The sequence below is a fragment of the Podarcis muralis genome, chromosome 2 (genome assembly GCF_964188315.1).
Source record: "Podarcis muralis chromosome 2, rPodMur119.hap1.1, whole genome shotgun sequence".
NCBI classification, from domain to species: Eukaryota; Metazoa; Chordata; class Lepidosauria; order Squamata; family Lacertidae; genus Podarcis; species Podarcis muralis.
In genome coordinates, this window is record NC_135656.1 from 29,568,826 (window position 1) to 29,579,231 (window position 10,406).

The window sequence follows — 10,406 nt, forward strand, 5'->3', positions numbered from 1 at the left end:
GCAGCGGCCACAGCGAAGGCTCTTCTTTCCCTGTGCTCCCTGGGCGCCCCCGCCCACCGCGGGCTCTCCCAGTCCACCGTTCCATTCGCGACGCGAAGCGGAGGCGGCAGAGGCAATTCCCGGGCCCCCTCGGTCAATTCCACCGGGACCCCTCGCCTTCCACTTTCGGCTGCCCGGAACAGGGGAACAGGGCGCTCGCAAGGCAATTAAACAGGGATTCCACCCCATAGTGACGTCAGCGGGCTCGTAGCCCCTCCCGCGCGCTATAAAAGCAGCCCGCGTACCGCAGTCGGCTCAGCAGTTCGGCGGACAGTTCCATGGTGCTGAAAGTAACTCCAGCGTTCCGGGGCGCCGCGTCTGTTGGGAACTTTGCCCCGGCCATGTTCGCAGGGGTGCGGTGCAGCCTCGTGTTGGCCTCGTTCTTCTTTTTGAGAGGATGCGCCCAGAATTTCGGGCAGACCCGGTTTATCTGCACCTCGGTGCCGTTGGATACGGACATGTGCACTTCTTCTATGCAGAGCGGCGGCAGCACGGAAGACCTGAAGACCACCGTGCTACAGCTGCGGGAAACGGTGCTTCAGCAAAAGGAGACCATCATGAACCAAAAGGAAACCATCAGGGAACTAACCACGAAGCTGGGCAGGTGTGAGAGCCAGAGCTCGCTGGACACGGTCCCCAGTGAATCCAAAACGGGAGGGGGCTCCAACAGGAAGCAGACCGGCTCTTCGAAAAACACCATGGGGGATCTGTCCCGGACTCCGGCTGCCGAGACCTTGACCCAACTTGGGCAAACTTTGCAGTCGCTTAAAACAAGACTAGAAACCTTGGAGGTACAACTTTCTCCTTTCTGTTTTTCCTTAGAACTAGAAAAGGAGACACGTCAGACGTGGCTTTGGGATGGCCGGCCCCTGCCGTCTTCGGTGTTGATTTAATGCTGCACCCTTTGCCCTGTTCCCGAGGTAAAATGTCTGCAGCAAAATGTGAAGTATTCTCTGCCACTTCCCCCGCCACCCCGCTCCACTCTCATACAGTAGGGTTCTGTGGCAATTTGGGTGCTTCCCTTTGATAAATCGGTGCTCCTTTGCTTGGAAAGCTGCCCGTGAGTTTAGCTGCCAGGGTAGCAAACATCAGGATGAGTCTGTGGTAAATAATGCTGTGGTGTTAATTTGGTTTGCAACAATCCACTTACTCTCTTTGCTTCTCCTCACCCCGTGCAGCAATTCAGTAGGATGAATTCTTCCAGCCAGACCAATTCCCTGAAGGAGATACTCCAGAATAACATCGATGACTTAGAGAAGCAAGTCCTGTCCCGAATTAACAGCCTGGAAGAAGGCAAGTACAACCCCAAGAACGAGACTGAAGAAAGAGGAAAAATAGAAAGCACTTTAACTTCCCTTCACCAAAGGATCAGTGACCTAGAGAAAGGTAAAAAGAAGCTGAGAAAAGCTTAGATTTAAATGATCAGCATTTTGTTCCATTACACATTTGGAGGCAGCCTGAGAAAAACAGCTCACCTTCCCCCCCCCCACCTTACAAAGCAGCCCCCCCTTCTGTTTAAAAGAGATGAAGAAATGATTACTTTTCATTTAAATTATGAGCAAATGCAACTCTGATCCTCCATGGAATTCATGGACAAAAGTGAGTGTGTCTCTGTGATTGTGTGTTTATGTGTAATGGGGAAGGACAGTAAATAATGATATCTTGTTCTTCCAAAGCGATATTGGTACAGTAGGAAAGAACTACCTAATCTATGTTAGCAAAGTATCTTTGACTCGGCACACCTATGTAGAAAAAATGCACCTTCAACTTGCTAACATAATTCATTCATCTATATGCATTGGGGTCTACCCTCTAAGTGACCTAGGACAAGCTGTTTAACATTTTCTCCCTCCTCTAAGCAATTTGTGCATCTTAAACTTCAACAGAACCAGTTGTTGTGTCCAGTCAAATACTCTGCTCCTTTCCTTTTTCTGTGTTCATTAGCGCTTTTTAGCTTTATGGTCAAAAATAAAGGGGGAATGGGAGAGGAAAGGAGAGAAAAGACCCTATTCCCCAAGCGCTGTCCATGTGACTAGGATTAGTGTGCCGAAATGTGCTGGAGGGATTTAAACAGTGCCATCTTAAGGCTCATTATATAATGAAGAGAGAGAGACAGAGAGACAGAGAGACAGACAGACAGACAGACAGACAGACAGACAGACAGACAGACAATTCTATGCAAAATTCTACTGAAGGAGACTCAAGACCTTCCTGTACATTTTAGAATTACATCTATGCTATTATTCAAATAGGAGCACCCTATTTCATGTGCAATCCTATTGCACAGCACAATCCTATGCATGTCTACTCAGAAGTAAGCCCCACTGAGTTCAATGGAACTTACTCCCAGGTAAGTGCATATGATTGCAGCCTCAGTACCCTTCAAGATCTCTGACAAACACCCTCTCTATCTTCCCTCAGGCCAGAAAGACAATCGGCCAACAGATAAGTTTCAGCTGACTTTCCCCTTGAGAACCAACTATATGTATGCCAAGGTGAAGAAAAGCCTGCCAGAGATGTACGCCTTTACTATTTGCATGTGGATAAAATCGAATGCCTCCCCAGGTGTGGGCACACCCTTCTCTTATGCAGTACCTGGACAAGCCAATGAGCTAGTGCTTATTGAGTGGGGAAATAATCCCATGGAGATCCTTATCAATGATAAGGTAAGTGACCAGTGTTCTAATCCATTAATTGCCATGGCATGATCTGAAGGGTAAGGAGGGGAGAAATTTAATTAATAAAACAAGTGGCAACAAAACCAGCATTTAACATAATGGCTAAATAATGAAAACTCTGCACCCTTTCTGCAAACACCTTGTGGCATCTTTTGCACATGGTGAGTATGTATTTGCAAACCACTGGTGCTGGTCGATACTGCAGCCAGCAGTATTGGAATTCAGAAGCTTTGCTTTCAAAGTGAAAACAAAGGAAGTGAGTTAAAGCCCCCCCCCCCCCCCGTCTCCAACCCCCTTTTCTGGAGCAACTTAAATAAAGACACCCAGGGATATCTGGGGAAAAAAGAAGAAGAATTGGAGGAGCTTATATTTAGCTTGCCCTCCAGAGAAATAAGTGATTTTTTAGAAGCCCAATCCCTTCTCCAAAATTTAAGGTCATTATATAGCACTGTGTATGTTACCAGGCAGACATTCAATATTTTTATTCTTGTGGCCCAAAATGAAATACAAATGCCATTAAAGAACAACTTTTACATATGCACAGTATTATTATTATTATTATTATTATTATTATTATTATTATTATTATTATTATTATTTAAAAACCCTAGCTTGTGTGACAGCACCTCCACATTTTGACACGTGTGATCATTCCTTTTGTGTTACATTTTTCAATGGGCATGCCATCCCAAGATATATTCCAGCACAAAGAGTTATCCTTCTTGAGGTTTTCGGGGGGAAAGAAAACGAAGAACCCAACAAATATACCCTAGAGTTTTCCAAAATGTGAAATAATAGAGATGTCATTTTAGAATCCTACTAATTCAAGTTAGGGTCAGAAAACCTGATCCTGTGTCCTTGAAGTTAAAATAAGCATTGTCATTATCTCCACTTACTGGAGTTTTTAGAATCTAGAAAATTTGCCACCCCATGAAATCTTCATCTCTCTATCAATGGGAATAAGAAGTTTCTGTAGTTCATGTGAAAATCGAATGTTTCTCTAGTATTACATAACAGGTTTGGGAAGACCACCAGCTTGGTGAAGTCTCTAGTACTGTACAGTTCATACTTTTGCTGTTATAGGGCATGCCTGACTGCAGCAGTCTCCCTCTTCTCTCCCCAGGTAGCAAAGCTTCCTTTTGTCATTAACGATGGGAAATGGCACCATATCTGCATCACATGGACAACCCGGGATGGTGTCTGGGAGGCTTATCAAGATGGCACACAACGAGGCAATGGGGAAAACCTGGCCCCTTATCATCCTATCAAGCCACAAGGGGTCCTTGTTTTGGGACAGGAACAGGTAAGGTAGCATGGTGGCAGCAGAGGAGGAAGGGGTGGCCACTGGAATTTAACAAGGTTTGCAGCAATTTGATTAGAAAGACTGGTAGAGAAGGTGCTTAGGCATTATAGTTAAAACCTGCAGATTGTGCTGCTCTGGATTAGTAGACCTAGATATTCCTCGGAACACCGGAAGCAGCCAGAGTCAGACCACTGGGTCCATCTGGCTCATGATTTTCAGCACTGGTTGGAAACTGCTCTGTAGGGTTTTGAGCAGGGATCTCTCCCAGCCATACCAGGAAATGCTGGGGATTGCAGCTTCAAATGCTACATACAGTAGACTCCACCTTGTATTCCAGATGCCTGTTCAGCAGGTCTCATCATGCTTATGCTGGGGTCTCCAGTGCCAATGTAGCATGATTATGTCAACCTGCCACACTGGCGTTCCATACCTTCTGAACCTACAGCATAAGGCTTACTGCAGCGATAGTTTCATAGGTTGCCTGTCAGAGCCAGCATTTAGTACATTTGTCAGATGAATGCAAAGTGGTTCCGCCACGGGCAGTACAGGAAATTTGCCTCCTAAAAACAACAACTGTGGCAAAATTTGATGAAGTTTCTTAGGCATCGGATAAGAACAGAAGGAGATTAAAGAGAGGGAGGGAGGAGACCAAATGGTATGGGGGTGGTGGTGAGAGATTTCTAAAATGAGTAGGAGACACAGAAAATCACCAATCTGTTCCCTTTAGTCATGCACATTAAAGAACAATTGAACCATGGGTAGCCAACATGGTGTCCCCACACATATTGCTGGATTTCAGTGCCCATAATCCCTGACCATTGGTCATGCTGGCTGGAGCTGATGGGAATTGGAGTTTAGCAACATTTGGAGTGCACCACATTAGCTACCCCGTGAACTACACACATGTTTGCATACACAACCACTCATAATTTTAAAGGAATGGGGATTGACGTTCCCATGGAACAAGTGGGATCTTCAGTGCACATAATGATTTTGACAGTGGTAGAGACAACAATGCTGTCTAACATCTACACCTGCACATGGACACACACACACAAACAAACACACACACCACACATACACACGAGAGTTATAATTCAAATTTTACAGGGTGATATGCAAGTCCTGGAAAGGGTCCTGTCCTCGTTGCTTCTATGTCTAAAGCTAACCAAGTATTTCACACTGAATTACACACCACAGGGCATCTAAATTTCCTTCCTGCATTTCTCATAAAAACAAGCAGTTATTTTCCCCATCACTTATCGCACAAGTGACATAGATCAACTCTGCCTGCCAGTTACACAACATGCTCACTCAGATACATTGCCATAGTCAGAAAGTGAAAGTCATGGTATCCAATTATTCTGGTGCAGGCTTTCAGTTTTTTAAAAAATATTTTCACATCCACAAAATCTCAAGATGGAGGATCATAGCAAATCACCACGGCCCATTTCTTTAAACACCACTTGTCTTCTTCCTCTCTCAAAACAACATGCGAGGCCTTCATTTAAATGTGCATACAAATTTACATTAAGAAATAAATAAATCTGTACTGCCATTCAAAATTCTCAGAGTGCCTTATGCCACAGAATGAAAGGAGAATAGAAACACTGCAAAATTTAACACTACTGATTAGAGACAGAGTTATCCAGTACTGTAAAATAAAGGTAAAACAGCCTGGGAAAATTAGAAGGTCTTTTCCTAGCACCTAGAAGATAATAGAGCGGGCTGCAGGCAAGTCTCCTCGGGGAACAACTTCCACCTCCATCCTTCTCCCTTCCAGGCATACTGGCACTGTTGGAACCAGGGGCCTAAGTTTCTATTTTTGGAAGTTCCATCCATGGAAAATGCACTTAAAAGGCTACACGTCGCATCCTCCTTATTGAACTTCTCTGTTGTAGTTTATTCCTGCTGACCTTTGCATGCTGCCATGAAAGCTTTCTGGCTCATTTCAAGTGTTTACTCTGTCAAGACTGTAGGATTCCCAGTGTTGACTTACCTCTTGGGTCTTCTTTTTTTTAATATAAATTTTTACAATGTGCATGCCATCCTAATATATATTCCAGCACAAAGAGTTATCCTTCTTGGGGTTTTCAGGGAAAAAGAAAATGCCCAACAAAAATGCCCAAGGGTTTTCCAAAATGTAAAATAATAGAGATGCCATTTTAGAATCCTACTAATTCAAGTTAGGGTCAGAAAACTAACTTTTAGATAAGGATATATATTGCGTATTTCCAGGGTGAGATGTTTTCAAATCTTTTATCTTCAATTTCTCTCTTCAAGGACACACTTGGAGGTGGATTTGATGCCACCCAGGCATTTGTGGGAGAACTAGCCCACTTCAACATCTGGGATCGGAAGCTCACCCCAGGGGAGATCTACAACCTGGCCACGTGCAGCACCAAAGCCCTGTCTGGTAGTGTCATAGCCTGGTCCGAGACCAACATTGATATTTATGGTGGAGCCACCAAATGGACATTTGAAGCCTGCCGTCAGATCAACTAAAAAATGCTGCTCTTCCCCGCCCTTCCCATTCCAAATCCATTTAACCCTTGGTTAACAGACATTCTCCTCACCCAGGAATGAATTATGGACAAATCTATTTCCTTTCTCTCTTCTGTCTTTCTTTTAAAAAATATCTTTGTTTGTTCTAAAGAATCAATCACATTTTTTTTTAAAATCTAGGAGACTTGGAGTTTTTCAGTCAACTCTAAGGCAACCTGGGACTTTGCAACCTTACAATTTTGAAGAGAGGGTTCATTGTCCCCCTCCCCCACCCCTCTCTCTCACTCCATCTTTTGTCCCTTTCTCCTTTGGATCGAGACTTTATTATCTTTTTTCCATTTTGCTTTATGAAGTCTCATCATGAATGGTCTGATTTTTCTGGCTTGCCAACTTTGTTTCAATGCCTGAGTGCCTTTGGGCTGGTGCGACTCTTTCAGCACATTTGTCTTCATTTGCATATACTTTTTAAAGGATATCTCTATATTCCTACTCTACTCTATGTCTTTTAAGCAGCCAGTCACCTGTGGGCAGATATTTATTTTTTATTACGAATTATTCTCTGAGTGATAGGAGGATAAACGCTTTTTGAGAGACGCATGATGGTGGCTTGACTAGGAGATTTGAGGGGTGGTGGTGGGGGGGTAGGACTGTTCTCTGAAATTCTTCAGGTCCCTCATTGCTCCCCCACCAATTGTGTAAACCTCTGGCTATGGCCAGAGCAAACAGAGCCATCTTTGCCCCCCAAGGGTACATGTGAGACTCAGGAGCATTGCCAGCTCAAGGATCCTAGACGACTTGTCCAGATCCTTGGTCTTTAGTAGGAGCAGCTGGCTCCTACCTATTTTAATGGAGCTGCAGAGCAGCTCCCTTCCCTTGTCTGCCTTCATTTTGCTGTACAGCCTAAAGGATCTGCCTCTGTTAGCCATCACAAAGCCTATGCGTAGTCCAGAAAACCTTCCTTCCACAGGCATTGATTACTGCTTCTCCCAAAACTCTGACCCAAAGATGGCAGAAAATCACCCAGTCCATCCCCTTACCTCTCCCTTCCTGGTTCCACAGCAGGCTCCTACTTGCCTTCCCCTCCAAAGGTAATGCACCCTGGGCCTTTCCCCAGAATACTTGGCTTGAAGATGGGACTATTTTCTTATGACTTTATGAGGCATTCCCAAACCCTTACCAATGCTCCTTTACTCTCACTAAGAGCCATAAACCTGAAGGGCTGGGGTAGGGGGGAGTTTTAGTGGTAGTCGGATGCAAAGCATGTGGTTGCAGTCCGATTTCCATGGCCATACCGCTGAGCTGAGATTTTTGCCTTTTAAATACAAATTGGGTTCACTGCAGGTGGCAGGATGTATAGCGCAAGGAGCCTTGCCTGCCCTGTGCTTATTGGACCCAATGAGATTTGAGGTATACTTCACTTTCATAAAGGTTCATAGCTCTTCCTTTGTGAAAGGAATAAGGAACTGCTTGAGAGAGGTTTTAAGCAAATGTGTCAAGAAACTGAATAAAGGGCAAATCCTGGTTTTGCTCCAAAGCCCCAGGGAATTAAGAAGAGGCTGTGACCTCGCCATGCATCTGTTTTGCCCAATAACCAGAAACAGAGCCTGCACTATGTTTTTTGTTTTTTTTAAAAGAACAGCACAAGGGATACCTAACAGACTGTATGTCGAGCCTTCAGATAAACCTCTGCAAAAAGGCAAAATGTGCGTTTCTTATCATGCTATAGACGGAGCTGTTTGCATCTTGAAGGGCACCAACTATTTTAGGAGGCTGGGAAGGTGTAGCGGTTGGCCTTTCTTGTGAGGATTGTGTTTTGGTTAGATAAGAGTGCCTATTTTACCACCTTTAGTGACAATGGGTTGCATAGTGCTCTTTATAGATTCCGTCCTAGTTTATGGTACCCTTAGATTTCCTGCAGGCTTATAGGGAAGGCAAGGGGTGTACTGTCGTTTCTTGCATGTTTTCAGTAGGTGCCTCAATCATGTTTTACCTGGTCTAATGCTTGCCTGCTTGCATGGGCTAATGCAGAGCTGTGGGGGGTTTGCTGAGTGATAGTTCATGCTTTAAAAACAATTCAAAAACTAAAGTCATCCAAGCACGATAGTATAGGTCAGGCATGGCTGGAAAAAGGTGGCTAATGATACAGCATTTCTCCCCATGATAAACAGCACTACACGTTTTTGTATTAAAAAAGAGAAGAAGAGCCACCAGTTAAAATATGAGTAACTTTAAAAGAAATCAATCCATGGGAATTGCTCCACTCAGCTTTGTCTTTTCCTATAAGTCCTGGAGAAGCCAGAGCTCTTAATCCAGTAGTTGTGCTGTCCTAAAAAAGCAGCTATAGGAGCTGTTCTTTAAGCATTTCTGCGGTGCAACGGTACACTGTGCTGCTGAATCAGTCCTGTTGATATTTACCAACCTGGATGTACTTGGAGCTGTCCCTTCAGCACCACCATGGGTGGGTATTTTCCATGCCAGACTCCCTGGGAGCTGTCCGTTCAGCACCAAGGCTGCTCTAGCGAGCATAGAATAAATAGCTGATCCAGCCAAACTCAAGCCTACTGCTTAATACGATTGATGTCCCCACTTGCACTGAATAATACATGCCTCTCTCAGGTAATGCCCTTTTATAAAAACATACATACAAGTAAAGAGCACTGCACAGGCAGTGCATGTGTTTGCCTAAAGACTGTCTGACAGTTCCCAAAGGCCTCCTTCTAAAGGAGGTGTTTTCACTGGCCATTTACACAGGTGTAGTTCCACTGACGAATATAAGGTCACACCAGTTTAGGTAATCAGCGAAGCATTCTCCGGCAAGTGTTCCTAAACATGGGTAACTTAGAAGTCCTATTCACTTCCCTAGGACTTAACTTACAATCAGTGTATAGAAATCACAGCTCAAATGTGATATTAGTTGAATCAGCATTTTCTCTCCCTTGAAGGGTTAGCTACTCTTTGAAATGTCAAGCCTTTCTGCTTTTGTAAAACAAAATACACACAAATTATTTCTCTTGTTGTAAAAGGAGTTTACTACCAAGAAAGGTATTTTTATTAGAAAAGAATATATGTAGAAAAACAGGTATTCCCTGAAAAAAATACTTTTGAGCTACAGATGAAGGATAAAAGGATGATAAAGCTTATTTTGAGATAAATAATATTTTATATGGTTTCTTTTTTTTATGAAAAAGAATTTCTGGTTTGTACTAATAGTCTGCAGCCATCACCCCTTTAAACGACCTCGCCCTCTCTCATCCTGGTCAAGGAGTTTTTCTTGGCTGTGAGTGAAAAGGGAGGTGTGAAGGATAGAATTTGTGAGGCTCACTGAGCCATTTTGACCAACCCTAAAGCTGTGGCAAATGAATATGCAGCATGGATGGGCATGTAATAAGCAGTTCAAGGTCGATGTTGCACTATTGAAAGGTTGCTGCTCATCAGATATTGAAGTGGGTCATGTGACCACCCTATGAAATCACAGTGCTAAAGCACTAGGAGAAGGGGTAGGAAATCTATCTAAACATAATCAACACAAACCCAGCCTAGTTATCTTACTTTTAAATCTTGGCTCAGGGCAGCATATTTTAAGCAGTGCTCTTTGAAAGCAAAACCAACCAATCCCAACAAAATTCTACCTTGTTAGATCGATCTGCTAACGACCCTTATTGGAAACCTTCTTGTAACTAATAATGAATGTTAAGTGTAAACTGATGAAGGGGGGAAAAACATGTCAAGGTAAATAAATCCAGTCCAAATTGCGCAGGATTTGCCAAAATAAAAAATAAATAAAAAGGGTGATAGTGATAAAATTGTATATACTGTACAGTGCGAAAGAGGATAAATGTTTCTTGAGTTGTCATTCTGTTAACCAAAGCTGTATATTTTTC

At 43.6% G+C, this 10,406-nt stretch overlaps 1 protein-coding gene across 2 annotated transcripts; it reads left to right on the top strand.

Moving 5' to 3' along the window:
- Positions 1-267: 267 nt before the first annotated feature.
- Positions 268-9,703, top strand: NPTX1 (neuronal pentraxin 1). 2 transcript variants are annotated; one of them, XM_028714773.2, is made up of 5 exons: positions 268-830; positions 1,218-1,332; positions 2,461-2,705; positions 3,841-4,020; positions 6,304-9,703. In XM_028714773.2, the coding sequence occupies exons 1-5, from the start codon at positions 318-320 to the stop codon at positions 6,523-6,525; spliced, it is 1,275 nt and encodes a 424-aa protein (XP_028570606.2). In that variant the 5' UTR covers positions 268-317; the 3' UTR covers positions 6,526-9,703. The 2 variants fall into 2 exon arrangements, with proteins under 2 accessions (XP_028570606.2, XP_028570596.2); XM_028714763.2 differs by having other exon boundaries at positions 283-830; positions 1,218-1,425.
- Positions 9,704-10,406: the final 703 nt, after the last annotated feature.

What these genes read in the sequence shown, in the direction of transcription:
- NPTX1 (XM_028714763.2), top strand. Translation starts at nt 318, where the DNA reads ATGGTGCTGAAAGTAACTCCAGCGTTCCGGGGCGCCGCGTCTGTTGGG. An exon ending in CAAGACTAGAAACCTTGGAG is followed by an intron (nt 831 to 1,217) that starts GTACAACTTTCT and finishes CACCCCGTGCAG; the next exon opens with CAATTCAGTAGGATGAATTC. An exon ending in AGATCCTTATCAATGATAAG is followed by an intron (nt 2,706 to 3,840) that starts GTAAGTGACCAG and finishes TTCTCTCCCCAG; the next exon opens with GTAGCAAAGCTTCCTTTTGT.